Source organism: Ochlerotatus camptorhynchus, unplaced genomic scaffold (assembly GCF_037179485.1).
Source record: "Ochlerotatus camptorhynchus isolate MF236.1 unplaced genomic scaffold, CSIRO-AGI_Acam_v1.1 ptg000320l, whole genome shotgun sequence".
NCBI lineage: Eukaryota > Metazoa > Arthropoda > Insecta > Diptera > Culicidae > Ochlerotatus > Ochlerotatus camptorhynchus.
In genome coordinates, this window is record NW_027040808.1 from 2875717 (window position 1) to 2894519 (window position 18803).

General features: G+C 38.9%; 1 protein-coding gene across 2 annotated transcripts in view; it reads left to right on the forward strand.

The window, feature by feature from the left end:
• Positions 1-18803, forward strand: part of Reph (Regulator of eph expression) — a 153140-nt gene that overhangs the window by 35624 nt on the left and 98713 nt on the right. For both annotated transcript variants that reach the window (XM_065229731.1, XM_065229732.1), the window contains exon 2: positions 13629-13713. In XM_065229731.1, coding sequence (XP_065085803.1) covers positions 13629-13713 — 85 coding nt within the window. The remainder of the gene's footprint in view (positions 1-13628; positions 13714-18803) is intronic.

Below are 18803 nucleotides of genomic sequence, written 5' to 3' on the forward strand. Positions count from 1 at the left end.
TACGGTGCCATATCTGCCACTCGGGTCATCTGATTCGGGGACCACCGATCACCATCCAGGACCATCCAATTCCGCTTAAGAAAACAGTCCGCGTTCTGGGGGTAGTTCTGGATCGGACTCTAAGTTTCAACCAACACTTCAGAACGGTGAAAGAAAACTGCCGTAGCCGCACCAACATCGTCAGGACAATCTCCCGTCCGCACCGCTCCAGTAACCGCGAGATCCGCCTTCGTGTCGCCCGGGCTGTTATCGACAGTCGACTTTTCTACGGCCTCGAAATTACCTGCTTAGCCACCGAGAAGCTGAACCGCATCCTCGCTCCGGTATACAATACCTACGTACGCATCGTATCCGGCCTCCTACCTTCCACGCCCGCAGACGCCGCTTGTGCAGAAACTGGAGTCCTCCCTTTCCGCTATCGATCTGCTGCAGCCTCTGCCACCAAAGCCGCTGCCCTCGCTGCTAAGACATCCGGGAACGATAGGGTCTTTCTCCTCAACGAGGGGAACAGAGCCCTCCGCACTGCAGCCAACGTAGACCTCCCCCCGGTGGCCAGGGTCCACTGGCATGGAGAGAAAAGTTGGCGATCAAACGTTATCAAAATAGATAAGCGGATTAAGAGAGGATTCCAAGCCGGAGATAACTCTGTAGCGTTGAGGCGCTCTGTTGCAGAACTTCTTAGGTCGGTTTATCCGGGGCACGTTCATCGCTTTACGGACGGATCGCGATCACGGGCCGGATTGGGACTCGGAGTGGCAGGACCAAACACCGCAACAAGTCAAAGTCTTCCGGAGGAGTGTTCCGTTTTTTCCGCAGAAGCCGCTGCTGTTCTTGACGCAGCCATCACTCCTGCAGATCAACCGATCCTTGTGCTAACGGACTCACACAGCGTCATCCAGGCGCTGGAAGCCGAAGCCCCGAGCCACCCCTGGATACAAGCCATTACACGTTTTGCCCCACCCTCAACCGTTTTTACGTGGATTCCCGGGCACTGCGGTGTTCCTGGAAACGAGGCAGCGGACAGGCTGGCGGGATCTGGTCCATCCGGACCCCGCTTCACCAGGAACGTACCACTCCTAGACGTCAGGCGTTGGATTGCGAATATCATCATGGAAGCCTGGCAGGAGGAATGGTTTCAGTCACGCACCACCCTCCTGAGAAAGATCAAAGAAACCGTACGACCTTGGCAAGACAGCCACAAGTACAAAGACCAGCGGATTATTTCAAGACTCCGGACCGGCCATGCGAGGATTTCCCACAATTTTGGTGGGACACCCTTCCACAAGGTTTGTCCAATCTGCAGCATCCCTGCCTCGGTGGAACACGTGCTGTGTGTCTGCCCAGAGTTTCAGAGGCTACGCGAACAACACCGACTCCCAGAGAGCATCAGGGAGCTACTTGGCAACGACCCCTCGACGTTGACTGCGCTGATTGCATTCTTGAAGGACGCTCACCTATACAACCAAATCTAGCCCTCTCGTCGTGGGCTGCGCTGTCCGTGTTCTTTCACCTTCCTATTTTCCTGCCGCCGGGGTATCTCTGCCGGACTGGGGCACTGTCTCTTACGGTGGAGCTCTACCTTGTTCGCGCATCCATTCCTCACCACAGTCCCGATGTAACTCCCACTTTACATTAAGTTTTTTAAAATGTTGTCTGTCCCTTTTGGTGGGTAATCAGAGCCAGTTGTACGTTATGTAATGATAGACTGAAACGCTTTCTTTCGAGGCAGGCCCTAAGCCTGACCCTCGATTATCAAATGTGATGAACTAGCCTACGGCTAAAAATCACAAAAATAAAGAAAAAAAAAAAAAAAAAAAAACTTTAACCACCCCTGGATGCGTTCCAAATTTCCCCGGGAAAATGGCTGGAATCTCAAGCCAAAACACATGATGTGACATACAAAGAAAAACAAAGAAATTGAAAACTAAGATCAACGTTGGCCATATTGATTATTGAAAATATTTACAAAGATCGAGAATTCATCCATTCATCCATTATTTCAATAACATCAATCACATATCCGGAGTGATTTGAGATTTGGGCGTAATTGTATTTGTAAACAAACAGGCCAATCGCCGATTTCTCGTAAATAAAAGCCCAATCTTATAATCAAGCTATACCAAATGATAGAGAAATCATACCTCTACCTTATAGTGTTATTACACGGAAACAAATCCGATTCCATTTTCATGAATAAAAAATCATGAAATGAAAAAACTTGCCATCCCATGAAATTGTAACAATGATTCATGATTTCGGGATGGAAATTCATGATTTCATAATGCAGAGGAATCAAGACCTCTACAAGCGTTACACGTACTTGGCAAACCGTGTTCATAAACCGCACTACATACGTATCTCTTATACGCCTTTTGCCTTCCATCTTATTCAAGTACTGATAGTCTAGTGGTCAAAATAAGGGTTTAGTGATCTCAAGGTTCTTGGTTCGAATCCAGTCTGATGCTTAATTTTATTATTTTTACATTTATTGGTTAAAATTTAAAGCCATGAATTAAGCTCATGATTTCAACTCGGATGATTCATGATTTTGGAAATATTTAGTGCGTTACGCAAAAGTTGCTCATGATATCATGAATATTATTCATGGTGTATTTTCATAACAGGAAAATACGCTGTGCTTATAAAATCATGAGTCATTTTTCTCATTTCGGAGATCGGATTTTTTCCCGTGTAGTTTTCAAAATTGAGCTTTTATTCCCGAGAAATCGGCGATTGACGTGTTTGTTTACAAATACAATTACGCCCAAATCTCAAATCACTCCGGATATTTGTGTTTCATTTATGTAATGTAGAACTCAAGTTGATAATGCGATAGCTTTACGACGACCAAAGTGACGCCGATGAAATGACCAGCGCACAGGTCTTCAACTGATCTTCTGCCTAATAACCCAGTATCCGCCCTGAGCATTCAATATAACCTGTTTGGTATATCTCATGATAGGTCCTAGTATAAATTAAAGGTTCGGTCCATTTCTCCGAAATACCAGGAACATGTGATGTGGACTATTGGTCATGGGTACTCAATACGACCACCAGTTGTCATATTTTCAAAGTTCCTCTGATTTTAACATCAACATCACATAATTCACAAGCTCTATATCGAGCTATATAATCAAAATAACACTACATAGATCATCGGCCACAGGACTTATGGAGAATACGATACATGGGACAATGAAGGGACCACAAAATCTATCGAGTTGTGGAGAGTTGACTGTACTAAATTAAAAATTTAAACGTTGTATCTTTCAATTGCTTTTATGTTTCTTATAAATGAAAGATATAAGCGCGAACCAACCCAACTGCTGTAAATTAGCGTCGAGTGAGTGACGTACAATATAACATTTAGTAGTTTGAATTTGGTGATGGGAGGAAAACAACTCAAGAAGCACAATTATAACTGATATTAAACTTCCCGCATTGCAACCTGGTTGAAGGCAACTCAATATGTGCTGTGTTTTACAGAATACAGTTACAGAATGTGTGTGTTGCTACAGGTAACCAAATTAAATAAAGGATTTTTTTTTAATAACATCATCAGGGTGTACTGATGGCCAACTCTGTGATTGTTTTCCCATGTTTCGAAAAGCTGTTACTACCATCGGTAGTTTCTTCTCGCGGAATTCGAGAGCACGCTGTATACACCCCGGCCAAAAGTGATCCGAGTCTGCTCTAGTACGTCCACTACTATGTATAGCTTTGCCATGGCAAATACAAGCATGAGGAAAGCGCACAATCACTGTGCTTTGACTTCCCCTCATACCTGCACCCGTCCGGCACTACTGGTCAACCACCGCCAGCTACTAGTCAGCTACTTTAAGCAACCGAGGATGTGGATCAAACTGAGTTTGGGCCGGCCCGGTTCACCCGGTAGGGAGTCCGGACGTAAAACCAGTTTTATTTTTCGGACAATGGAACAGCACTCACATATTGCTTGGTAGATGTAGAGTGTGTATTCTGCAAAACCGGCCCTCGCGGCCTGGGATGAAGGTGGCGGAGCGGCAAGCGAACTGTTGAATGATTTATTACAATACACTATAACGCTTTAAACATGAACGTACACACGAACGATGGTGCATGGTGGAAGATCTTGTGTGTGGATACGCTTTCTCGTAGATTGTTGAAAATATAGCACGAAAAAGGCCAAAACATGGGAACAGGATTAGAAGCTTGCTGAGAAGAAGGCCTGGTTTATTCAGAGGAGTTTACAAACTACGTTTTTGTAACTTAAGTAAAATCTGTTTTCTCTTGGAAAGAATAAATTAAGTTTGGCCTATGTTTCAAGCAATTTATCAGCAATTAGATTTGCCGAATTGTGTTTCATTTACTCTTGGAACATCGATTAGCTACGCTAACTCAACTAACAACCGTCGTAAGTAAATGTCCAATTTCTCCCCTCAGCTGATATTCGACTCCTGAAGTTTGCACTTGAAGCCTTCTCTCTCAGCTTGCAGGCAAACGGTCCAAAGGATTCTAGAACGTACGAACGAACGAACCTCACCGCCACCACCACCCGCTCTATGGTGAGAGTTGAATTCGAAGAACCGGTATGGAAACGAAAACCGGACACCAAGCCTCCAACTGGAAGAACTTGAGCAATGGCTTGCAAACGAGTTCAACTGGAAGTGTAACATTACTTCAGCGACTGCGACTGTGAGTCGTTCGCCTCGGTATCACATGTGTTACCAACGTAAAAGGAATGACATATCGATCCAATTTCCAGCTTGTTTCTTCCATACGGAATCGATAGTCGTTCTCTGATGGCGTAAAACACATAGGGTGGAGTGCTACTTCGGCATAAGCTGGTATTTCCGTCATATCGAGTAGAAACATCAAATATATCAATGATTTCGACGCAAACGAATTCATCATACGTTTGGTACTATAGTTAGGTTCTAAAGCTACAAAACAAAATCGCATGATATGAATATGATTCTAGCAAATCCATTTTTTCTGCCTTCATGCCGAAGTGAATCCAATGACGTTTCAATATGTTTAGAAATCAGGAAGCGGTGTTAGAGTTATAACACTATCTCATCAATTTGTGACTCTTTATCAAATCCAATGGTACTTATGGAAAGGTAAATAAATTTAGAAGTCATCTTCAACATAAATATTCCATTTTTTGATCAAAAACGTTCGATTCACTATTCAGATAGGTAAATTGCGGGTTGTGCTTATTATGACGGAAATTAGATCTTAACCCTACATATTGCACAAAAAAAAAACGCTCATTTCTTCTAACAGCTACCTTCTGTCGGATGGTATCTGCTTAGAGTAGAAATTTCAAACTTCCTTTATTCGCAACGTGCTAACAAACGAAAAACCGATCGACAGTAAACGTTTGTTCCCCCGCGTCGTCGCGTTATTCAGCTGTGAAGAGCAACGAAAAACAAATATGGCACACACCCATTCGGACGTTCCTCGACACGATCACGCATGTTAGTACATTCATCGCATGCAAACAACGCGCGATAAAATCACCCAACAGGGCAATGAGAGTTGCCACTATGTGAACTCAAGTCACTAGCTACCGAGAGAGTAATGAACTTCTCGTAAAGCAACAAATGCTCGTTCCCATCTCGACAGCCAGCATCAGGAGATGATTGACGAAAATGTCTTTTCCGAAATACTCGAAAATAACAACATCAGATTGTGAGTGACGTTAATAGGCATTCCCCGCTTTGAAACCCGTCGTGGTCACACTACCGGCATTTGACGACGAACAGTTCAACAGCTAGAGCAATAAGAAGCAAATCGTAAAAAAATAAAACAGATTGCGAATACAAAAAGGTCCAAAGCAATAAAGACACCAACAACTACAACAATAACAAAAAAGAAGTAATGCAAAACAACGAATCAAATAAACAAAAAAGCATACGCGATACGCTACCCAACCAAGCGATAGCGTGAATGAATGATGATAATTAAACAGAAGCGAACGTAACGATAGCACAGCAAAATGAAGATAAACATATGAGTGGTCCGGATCGCACACACACACACACATACACATGCGAGGAACGACTGATGACGAAGAGAACAACGAAGAAGAGCCAACATGGGGAATAGGGAAAAATTCACCAGTATCGACAGAGAAGTGAACCTAAAGAAGCAAAAGGTACATTAGTCAGTAGCAGCATAATGTTTGGCTTCCGCAAATTGATGAGAATTAATAACAGTTTATACAATTGTATCGCTAAACATTAGGATGAAAAGCACAAGACTCTGTGACAAGAGTATAGGACTTAAAGGGAATGCGAGAGACTTGATCAAATTTAACTGACAATGTGTGGAAGTGATCCCATAAAAGATATAATTGGAATGATTTGTGTAACAATTTGAAAATAGCTCACAGTACGAGCCGAAAAGCAAGATCAATGTGTTATGTTACCATTTATGTTTTAGGATCATACTGACCCGGATTAGACACACTTTTATAATGGTGATATTTTTGTCAACAGATATACACATTAAGTTTTGTTTTCCTCTTCTCGAGATTTATGCCGGGATTGGAACCCGGCAACAAGTTTTGGTGAGATTTAAGTTGATCGCTAAGATGTGAAATCTTACCTTTGCCTAGACTCAGCAAACCAACTTTCGATTTCGAACGGGTCAAATGGCTATTTAGGCCGAATGTTGGAAAGAGAGGGATCAGAATAGAAAATAAACATAAGATTCCAGGCAAACAAAAAGCACAAACATTCCAGACTTTATGAAATTTCAGGATTCTGGTTTTTGACAACTTTTCTCTTCTTGACTCTGGAGCTATGAGAAATAATCAAGATGGAGTTACAGTCAGTGCTGTCATGGTAAATTTGAAGCTGGATACTAAGTGAGTTTTCATATGTTCATATGTATGAAGCGCTCATAATTTTAATTTCGGAATGTACACACAATTTAGTTCTCTCTAATTAAAACTAGGGTACGGAATAACTTGTCTGCTTTCAGCTTACCATAAAACTTAAATTACTAATTTTTTTGGATATTGGCTTCTCAGCGTTAAGATCAGAACACTAGGGTGTTTTATGTGAAGATCCCAATCCTTGGATCACGTTGACGATGATTGAACTGTAAAACATTTTCTTGAAGACTTAAAGGCGAAACCAAATGACTATTTCTTCAAGATCTTTAAACTTCCCTGAATGTATGGATTTTTCAGAAGTTTTCTGAACATCCCTGAAGTAATTCGAACTGTCTTAAAGATCTCTGAACGTCAATAATGTTCTCTAGATCTAACTTTCGCAGAGGTTTTTAAATGTTTATGCAATTCTCCTGAAGATAGCTGAACTGCCCTGAAGTTCTTTGATCTATCCTGAAGCTCCCACAATTTTTCTGATGATTTAGATACGTCCTTAGAGCTCATGAAACTTTCATTAAAATATCAAAACTTCCCTGAAATTTGCAAAATGTTCAAGTAGATCTCGAATTTTCTTTTAATTTTCCTATTTTGTCAAGTAGTTATTGGAACTTCTTTAACACTTCAAAAGTCTTCCAAATATTCGTACAACTTACGTGAAGACCTCACATTTTTACAGAAATTTTCAGAACATTCCTGAATTTCTCGGAATATTCCACAATTCTTCGGAACTCTTGAAAATTTCTGTAATTAATTAATGGAACTGCTTAAAAAATCTCTGATCTTTCTCAAAATGGTTGGAACATATCTGAAAATAAAGAAACATCGACAACAAACCGATCTTATTTGAAGATTTCGGAACTTTAAGGAATTTTTCGGAAATTCCCTGAGTTTATTGGATCTTCTCATAAATGTGGCCTAAGAATTAACTTAGGCCTCATTTATTTTCCGCTTAATTCAATCGACTCGCATATTTTTATAGAAGACATGCTCCTGAATATCTGATTATGATATTACATATTACTATATATCAAAAATTTGGGATGAAAAGGGACCATCAGGGCACCCAATTGAAGCGATTTGGATTGAGAGAGCAAATATGTCAACTCTCTGTTGCTAACATTTCGTGGATAAAGGGCGGCCTCTTCTCTCCATTAATTGGAGCATATTCCTGTTGGATGGCTCGTTATCTTTCCAATTGGCTGATCAAGTTGTTGGAAAGAATCCTGATGAATGTTAGCCTGAATGTGGAATACCTGTATAATGAGAGAGAGAGAGAAGGATTAGTAATTTCCATTTAATTCCACTACCTTATTTGCTTATCCTTGACAGATACGCGTATTTCGTCTACAATGTGCAGACTTCTTCAGTTTCTTGTACTAATACGCGACTGAAGAATAACATCGCATTTACCGAATATATATTAACACAGGTACAATTTCACTTAAGCTAACCTAGTTTCTAAGTGAAAATGTACCTGTGTTAATATATATTCGGTAAATGCGATGTTTTTCTTCAGTCGAGTATTAGTACAAGACATTGAAGGTGTCTGCACATTGTAGACGAAATACGTGTATCTGTCAAGGATAAGAATATAAGGTAGTGGAATTAATCGTGCAATTATTATGAAGTTAATCTAACGAACCTGAAGTTCTCAGAATGTTCCTGAAGTTTTTAGAACTTTCCTCAATTTTCGGATGTTCATGGAACTGCCATCAAGGTCTTGTAAAGATCCTGGAATTTGCGTCACGAAAGTTTCCTAAAGCCCATAGAACTGAACTGAATCTATCGGAATCATTCCTTAAAGATCTTTAATCTTCCCCAATGTTCTGGACTTTCATGTAGTTATAGGAACTTTCCTATGGTTTTGAAACTTCTCTGAACGCTTCGGATAACAGGCTAAAGTTCATGGAACTTTGATTATGGTTTTTGAAAAGAGCTCGGAACTTTCCTTTTTTTCTGGAATCCCTTAATTTATCAGCATTTCTTTAAATTTTCTGCCATTTGCCTCAAACTTTTGGAACTGTCCTGAACTTCTCGAACATAAATAACATATTTTAGAATGCTTGGATTCTGTTTTCTCACGTTAATTTAGCATGCTAGAGTCAACATGCGTTTTGTTTTTAATGCTGTGGAGTTTGTTACAAGCGTTTGTTTTTATCACAAGGAGTGTAGCAATACTTTTGAACTTCAAGAGCGCTCAGGGAAAATTGCAATGCAAAATTACTTAATGCATTTGGAAGTTTTAAAAGAGGTACCTGGGGTAACATGAACCTTTGCGGCAATCTGCAACAAGTTAAATCTATGTTTGCTTTGGAAACCGTATCAATTTGGCAGCGCTATGTTATCAAATAATGTAAATAAAATCAAAATCCAGTTTGCATTGAATATAGTGTAATTTTGTCCTCCGCATTGTTAAGATTATTTTAGCGATTCAAACATTGCTAAGCGTCAGTGAAATATATTATCGATTTGACTGAGGTTAGAGCTACATCATTCTGATAAAATACCTGTAATTTATAATATTTAATTCTATTTTTTGATAATAAACATTGTCTTTATACATTCGGGAAAAATGTACGGGACAAAATGATCCTTTAATAAACAAGCTTTGTTTACGTTTTATTCTTTCTTCATAAATGGGCCGCAACGTACCGAAATCTATAAAGCTGTCATGGACTTTTGAACAACTACGATCAGAACTGGAGGCAGTGAGAAACGAAGACGTTCTTCTGCCTCAAATGATCATGATCATTTATAAGACGGCAAGGAGATTAATTTTGCCCAATATTGTAGTGCATTTTGCCGCATTGATGGGGAATTCCACCCCAGGAACCCTTGTCAGTCTTCACAGGAACGTTCATAAAATCACTGAAATCACTGGAAGTGGCTCCCGTTCTGGTGGAGAAGGCTTATTGGATAGCGTAAGATAAAGTGTTTGTTGTGTTGTACCGTTTAACTATAGTTTTAAGATGTATTGTATAGTGGACAAGAATCCTTGGCTCTGTAAAGTTAATTCGGTTGAGCCTTATCAAATAAATTAATAAAAAAAAAACACATTTGTAAGCGGAATATTTGTTCAAACGCTTGTACTTGAATTTATAATAGGGTAAATGTCGGCTTCAGCACCCATGGACTGTTTTCGGCAACCAAATTTTAAACGTTAATTTCACTATATTTTCCCATCAAAACACATCGCTGAATGTATTCAAACGAGTCCTTAGTCATTCAGCTTCAAGCTGATTACATTTTTATGACTGAACAAACGCAATTTACCTGATTTTTCTTGAAATTAAACACATCCATCACAAAATGCGACTGATTTCGAGTTGCCGATAATAGAACAGTTGGTTAACACGCAGTTCAAATGGAAAGGATGCCGAAGAAAAAGAGACTGCCGAAAATAGTCACACGTACCTGATAAGTTTGGAGCGTTGTAAAAACGCTCTCAAACAGTTATCGGCAATTCTGTCGATTGGAATAAATAGAGAAGCCAGTAGCAGATAAATGTAAACAAACAAACACGTTATATGTGACCGTGACTTTGAGAAAATGCTAATACAAGTGCGGACGCTGCTTAGATGGACGAGAATACGTAAATTCCCCTATATTAATGTGAAATTTAATGCTTATCCGTTAATACTGACTCCACACCCGTTCGAACCACCCAAATTCAAAATGCAGAAATACCAACAAGCATTGCAAATTAGCAAAATGGGAAGTTTTGAAATTTTGACCATACTCGTAAAATACAATTTAATTGTTTAATTATAATAATTCTACTACTGAAATGACAACTTCAATTCCAAGATTCCAAGTTCAGGGAAGGCCTGCCGAAGGACAGGGAAGACCTACTGAAGTTCAGGGAAGTCTTGCCGTAGTTCAGGGAAGGCCTGCCAAACTTCAGGGACGGTCTTACGACGTTCAGGGAAGTCCTGCCGAATTTCAGGAAAGTCCTGCCAAAGATCAGGAAAGTCCTGCCGACTGCCAAAGTTCAGGGAAGTTCTGCTCAAGCCCTGCCAATATTCAGGGAAGGCCTGCCGAACTTCAGGAAAGTCCTGCCATAGTTCAGGGAAGGCCTGCCAAAGTTCAGTGAGTTCCTGCCATTTAAATTCTTGGAAATCATGGAAGTCCTGATGAAGTCCACGGAACTTCTGCCGAACTTTAGGGAAGGCCTGTCGAAAGTCGGGGAAGTCTTGCTGAACTTCAAGGAAGTCCTGCTGAAGTTCAAAAAAGTCTTGCCATTTCAATTCTTGGATGTTGGTTTAGTTTCACAATGGTGGATCCAAAATGTCGAAGATTTTCAAAATGGAGGATTTAAAATGGTAAGTCTTTGATAAACTGTTCGATCTTTCTAAACATGTCTGAAATTTTCACAGAATTTCCTCAAATATTTGTGAAACAACTCGGGATCAATTTTGTTTATTTCCTTTAGCAATGGTAAAGGTGGTTGATTGCAAAAATAGTTCAATTTATATAATTATCTTTAAAAATATCCTCATATATCAGAGTACCTCCATCAAAAAGACTGAACTTTTCACAGAATATCCTTAAATACTTGTGAAACAACTTGTGAAAATTGAGGAATCTTTTGATTTAAAAATAATTCATTTAGCAATTGGAAAGGTGGGTGATTTCTAAAATAGTTCAATTTATCTAATTTTCTTTAAAAACAACCACATGTATCAGAATACATCCATTGAAAAGGCTAAGCTTTTCCCAGAATATCCTCAAATTCTGGTGAAATTAATAATAAGCTCACTCATACACCCCCTTGTTTTTTTTTTAGTATTTCACAAATACACGCGTATTCAACATGATTAAGGAATACTCTCAATTTAGCATTATTTTTACTATTTATTTCCAAGCGCTTTTATCAAGGAGTTCTAGCAATAACGCATAGATGAAATTGTCGAATAATTATTACATCCGTTTTCAATTATCGATTTTGCTAAACATTTTGAATTGAAATACAAAAATATATCTCACAATATTCATCAGTTATTGCGAATGAAAAAGGTCACGTGTGAGCTTGATCATGTACTCGGTGCTGTTGATTTTTCTTGCTAATTCATTCATGGATCGCCCCGTCGTGTGGCTTTTATTTCGGTTCTCTGATACGTGCGAGAGTTCCAAATCACATTGTTGAAGACTGTTGATTGGTTAGGAAAACGAAATCTAATGCGTGGGGCACCATTACAAAAGTTGTATTGAAATAATGCATTTTACAGGTATATGGTCTTTGAAAGAAATGTTCTTAACAGTATTTTGAAACGATCGACGGAAGTCAAATATGACCTTTCATACTAAATACTTGATGAGAAAACTGATTGTGGTCCTAAAATTGAACTTAGAAAATGGTTTTCAGAAAAATTAAACAATAAATAAATCTTTTAAAAATTGCCAGAGATGACAATTTTAGTTATTATATTTAAACGGAAGAGTTTTTTTTTCGATTGAGCGTTGCGTTATTTTGTAAACAATGAATGAAGTTATTCCGGACCGATCTACTTTAACCTTAAGTTCATATTTAAGGGCGCTGTTAATTGATCCTACGTTATGTTTAGTATGTTTGCAGAGCTCCCAGTAATGTCCAAAACTTCCCTTGTGTATGTTGGGGCACATATTTTATAACCGAAATGCATGTAGATTGATATTTCTGCGCCCAATTAGTATTGATTAAAAAAAAACAAATCGATTTTCGAAGCTGTTTATGATAGGCCTAATAACAATATACAATAATTATTATGGTCTCAAACTTTTAAAAATTGGACTAAGATTATCCTAGAGTTCAATTAGGGTTTCGAACTCAATGAAGTATTGAACGAAGTTCTGATATAATTTTGGAACCCGTAGAGTAGCGAAGTGGCGTATACGTCACTTTGTTTTCACATGGAAGTGAACCTTGGAGTGTGATTTAGGTATGAATCCTGGATAACCGTGGGCCAGATAATCTGCAATAAAACATGTGACATTGAAAGCACAAACTTATTAGAATCTTACGGTTGAATTCCGAAGGGTTTGACCAAGACCTCGGAAGCATTGGCGAATTTGTTTGCGAAATTTGATGGATCTAAACTGCATTGTTTAAAATAAATGAAAACAAAAGCCGTAGACCGATAATTTTTTTTTAATGTTCCACCGTTGTTGTCAATTCCTGTATTCTACACTTCATATCGCCGGGTTCATGCAATACCGTCACATCTAAAATTTCCTCATTTTTTCGTTTTATCGGTCGAAAGCATTCAAACACCAAATTTATTTAGAGTTGGTTGGAAATGCTATCTAAAGTCAACATGAAGCTTTAGTGTGATAATTTATTAGCTAGAGAAATTTCTGAAGAGGGTAGGTTGATAGTTCCGCTAGAGTACGGCATTATGAAAATTGAAAAGCTTCATGTTGATATTCGATAGCATTTCCAACCCACTCTGAAAATCGTAAACACTTTGAATGCAAATAATCTCACTGTATTACACAAAATTTTCAAAGGCTGTACATTCTTCTAGTAGTGGATTGATAAAACATTGCAATAAAACCTACATGAAAAATTAAAAAAAATAACGAGAAATTTTTGACGATTTTTAGTTTGAGTTGTGACAGGATCGCATGAACCGAACGATATAACGAACGGCCCAACCTCATCCAACCAACCAACCAACCAACCAAAAAATACAATCTCAATCAATTCACCGTTTAACCTTCTTTTCCTTCTCTTGTTCTCTTTATTTTCATGCTTGCCAATTTCCAGATTGACGGTCACGATTCGGGCACGGAGTCCGATGGAGACTTGGATCAGGAGGATGACTTGATACAGGAGCACGACATGGAGCTAAGTAAGTTTTTTTTTCGGTTTCCTTTCAGTATCCCCTTGAGCGTGTTATTACCTATGGGCTACACAGACAAGACAACTTATACCACGCGGTGTTGCGTTTTGTGGGCTTCGGTCGGTCTCTAGCCAACCACAAATGGCACACGCCAAAGCTCACTTTGTGAGTCGCTTTATAATCACGGTGATGTTGATGATGGTGTGTGACCTTTGCTAGTCCTCTATGTGCACACATTAGCAGAAATTCGTCATTGACGTTTAGCTTCGTTTCCGATGGGCACCAGTTTCTGCTGGTTTGTTAATAAATTGTTGGATTTTTCATAGAAACTGCAAAACTCCAATCTGTTGTTGCACCATCATCGTCATGATCAATTCAACAAAGAGAGGGAGAAAAAGGGATCAGCCAAGCAGACATGGTTTCGTGTGTTCAATTGATTAATTTAAACTGCCAAATTGCAGTCACACTGTTGAATTGCTCCTGCTGCCGAGCGGGTTGAGCAATTTAGTTTTATTGCAAACTAGCACCATTTTTTTTTTCATTCGCTGCCAGTGTCGTCCAACACGTTATCCCCCTTCATTTAGCCAATTTCTGCACGCGCGCGCGCTCCCGATCGGAACGATGGAACGGATGGATGGGGCAGAAGGTTCAGGCTTTTGTGGGTGCAGTGGAAAAAAAAATGAGCTGCTTTTTAAAACTGGCTTTCTATGGTGCACGCCTTTCGCTATTGGTGAGCCATTGTCTGAATCGACCCCTCCCTGCCACAACCATGCCATCATCAACGAACGATTCCCGGATTCCTGCTGTTGTTGGTGGTGTTTTATATTTTTGAGCTCAATTCCGCTCAATTCTGTTTGGTTATACTTTTCAATTGTAATTGACACTGTAGCTCCGGCGTTTTAATGGTCCGGGAGGTTGGGTTGATGTGCATCGTGGTCTGATCCCTTCGTTTCGTACCATGTAGTTTCCACCCGGTGCAGGTTGGTGTTTTTTTTTTTTTTAGTTTGGTTTATTTGGCTTAACTACTATTTATTGTTACTTGTGCTCATTCTTGTCAGGGGATGGGACCGTTGGAATGGCAACGGCTGCAAATCAATTAGATATTATAAAATGCGGAATCGTGTGTAAAATAAGAATTACTTTATTGCAGCGTTTCTCAATCATTGGCTAGCGAACCTCCGGTGGGTTCCAAGCTAACATTTAATTTTTTTTTTAATTTTATGGAAATAACAATGAGCTTAAATAAGAACGCATTTTTTTACTTTCTGTATGTAGCAAATACTTGATATTAAATTATTTAAAAACGATGCTTAAAATTTAAACTAATTTTAAACCAAACCGCTATTCCTCGGCTGTCCTTCAACCAATTGAGCTTATTTTCTGTAGTAAACTAGTTTATGGTTGACAGAAAATCAAAATTGGTCAAAAAATCAGCGTAATTGGTTGAAGGGCAGCCGAGAAACAGCGGAGAGTGGACGATAACACGCATGTATGGAGGGGTCACTGTAATAGGTTATTTATTGATTTATGAATTTCAATTTCGTTTTTCTGATGGCTGTTTCAAGCTATGTAATGTTGGTGCTTTTGCACCATTTTTGACGGTTTGGATTTATTATGCAATTTTATTGTTTATAAGATTGTTTTTGGCGTTTAAGAACCATTTGGCATTTCTAGGCGAAATGACGAGTCGATCAGACTTGACAATCTCAGATTTGCATGAAACTTTCCATAATTGTTTCTTATGCAATCATTCACATTGTAGCTAAAATTTGTAGCAGGAAAACCTGGGAAGCCGGGAACGGCGCCAACTGGGATTGAATCCAAGCCCTTTGGAGTGAGAGGTAGTCACGTTTACCACTACACCACTGACGCCGCTAAGGTTTTTAGTAAATGTAGCGTGTATTTATCTTTTCATGATTTTTTTTCGATTCAATTGGATTGACGATAACGACGTGCTTCGTTATATAATAGCAGAATCGAGTGAAAATTGACATATGCTGTTGCTAATTGCTGATTCACTTTATAGGTAGCAAGATACAGCAAATCAATCCCAATCATATTTTTCCATTGATTTATACTTAAAATCCAAGTAAACTTACAACAGTTCACAAAAGTATCTCGATGAATATAAAATAAGGGTTTTATTTTCACTTTCATTGCAAAATTTAGCCGACCCAATTCTGAGAAAATCAGTCATGAATATTCACTGTGAATTTTGGAAAATTTTGTAACTTTAAGAGAAGTTTTAGTATACACAAAATGAAAGAAAATATATATATATATATATATATATATAGCTAACAAGTTGCCTACAAACTAAACTAAATTTCAGTCAATACCTTTCAAATGACCTATGAAGTTCAAAAATCGGTCGTAAAATGGAAGAGCTGTGAGCAAAAATCATATAGGGGAAGTGCACCAGTATTGGCCATACGTTCCTATATTGGCCACATCTCAGAAAAGCGAATCATATTATGTGGGTTCGGTAAGCAACTGGCACGTCACGTCTTTCATAGGCATATCCATAGGATCATCCTAAATCCAATCCAAAGAGTTTTCTTCCAGCTCTTTGATGACGGAACATCATTAGATTTATACTGTAATGATTCACTCTTACAGCTTTCACCCTAGTTTTGTCTGTTTATTTGATTTGTTTGAATTGGTTTTCAGCTCTTTGGTGTTGGCAGTCGCGGGCGATCAATTTTGCTCATGCTCATGCTCTAAGTTTATTTTCAGCATTTCGATGATGGAACGTCTTCAGATTTATATTATAATGGGGCTTATTACGGGTGTCACATCACGGTGAAACGTTGTCACTTGTCGTCACGGTGAAGTGATTCCCATTTGATTTGAACGGTAATCACGGCTCTTATTCTGAGTATCACTTGCACTACTTCTGAGTATCACCATTTGGTTTTGGCTTCGGGCAAATCCAAGTATGCACTGATTCATTTAAAACCATGGTCGCATCACTTATCAAGGTGAATCCTGATCCAACGAACCCAACTTACTAACAAAATCTCCTTTTCTGTGTCTTTTGTTGAGGTGCGGAGGTAAACACGGCCCACAAACAACAAAGGTCACTCTAATATTCCTTCCCTACTCCCACCTGATTGCAAGGACGTGGCCGGCGCCGTTATTGATCTACAACATATAGAGTCACTGAAACTTGTACAATGAGAATGGACGGTCACTCCCAGCCCCATTCAGTTGATTCATTGTACAATTTCACTGATTCTGATCAATCACGGAGTAGCAACCAATCTAAGCTAAGCTAAGCTAGCTATTGGTTATCGTATATGCACAGACACAGACGTAACTCTTCATTGTGTATCTTCGTTCATGCATTTAACGGTTGATTTGAATATTATCAGTTCCGCGAACTACTCGCCGCAGCGCTGGCATCGGAACACTTTGACGTTTCTATATATTCTATAGGACTTTTATGCAATATTGTTTACGAGTTAGCGAGCAAGCTTGTTTTTCGCGAGAAGCCAGAAAGATGTCGTTACTGAGGTTATATGTTTTTAAATACAATGTTTTCAAGAACAAGTTTTTCTTAGAGTTAGGTCTGTTTGTCTGTGGTATATGTATAGTGTTTATAGTACTACATATCTTTCATTATTGACTTTACATCATTTAATATTATTGTAAATTACATTTTATTATACTTAATTCTTAATGTTAGCTATTATGAGCGGCTCCAGGGAAGCATAGTGCCAGCTTGAAAAGAAATCTGAATCGTTCATTATCTGTTTTGTAAAAATCTTGTGTTTATTGTATCTTGTTACATGGCATTATAACGCATTTTCAATATTACATTACATTTAAATAATTATTAAGCCGGTTTCACACATTTCAGGTCATCCAGGTTTTAAATAAGATAGGATCCGTTCCTTTTATCAACAGTTGTGATATTGCATCATATGCTGAAAATATATGAATTATCGCGTATTTATGTTTTTCATTACATACCAGGTGAGGGCTTAATCACAGACAAACAGACGTAACTCTTCATTAGGTATCTTCGTTCACGCATTTAACGGTTGATTTGATTATTATCAGTTCCGCGAACTACTCGCCGCAGCGCTGGCATCGGATCACTATAGAACTTTAATGCAATATTGTTTGCGAGTTAGCGAGCAAGCATGTTTTCCGCAAGAAGCCCGAGAGATGTCGTTACTGAGGTCCTATGTTTGGAGATACTATGTTTTCAAGAAAAACTTTTTCAAAGAGTTACGTCTGTTTGGCTGTGGCTTAATCATGTTTTGCCGTGGAGTGTTTTGGTTTTGAGATGCTCGATAACCTTAGAGGGATCGGTTTTGCTTAATGAGCAGAATATCATGGGTTTAATCCCAAGCTCTCCCACAACATAACACAACACAAACATATCAAGTATCATTCTAGCTAAAAATATTTATTTGCATAATATAACCTGGAAATTTCAGGGTTACATCTTCCTTATTGGAAGCTGAGGAGACATAGAGCTGCATCATATTGTATGTAAAATAATTATTATTTTCATTGCGGAATACCAGTTTTTTTTTTATCAATATAAATGTATTTTCATTATACCGTATTTTAATGTTCTGATATATTTCATTTCTCCATTACATATGTTTACTATATATATAAATAAATACTGGGTTGGGAGGGAGCATCAGGGTATCATTTGACCTGGAACTGGACGATTGGAGTGGTATGACAACCGGAGTCTAGGAGGGAATAAACACTATCATTTTCTTTATCCTACCGATTCGATTGTGATGGTGTGAATTCTACTCCAACAGTTTCATGGAGATTGACGCGCCCTTCTTAACAAACCATCCTGTAGGAAGCTTAATAAGTATTGCGAATTGCGTTATTCGATTTGTTGGATCGTATCGTTGGAAGCAGATTCTTAAATTCCCGTGGATTTCGCGTAAGTGCCTCTGCTTACGGGTCCACCCCACCGTTTTTGGCCCTTCATACAGCGATATTGTGAATTCAGATCGGTAGCTCAAATTGATCTTGCTATTAAGTGGAGCTGCATACAAGACAAGATCTTCGAAGGGATGGTGGCTACCTTACATACATACATACATATCCATAGGATCATC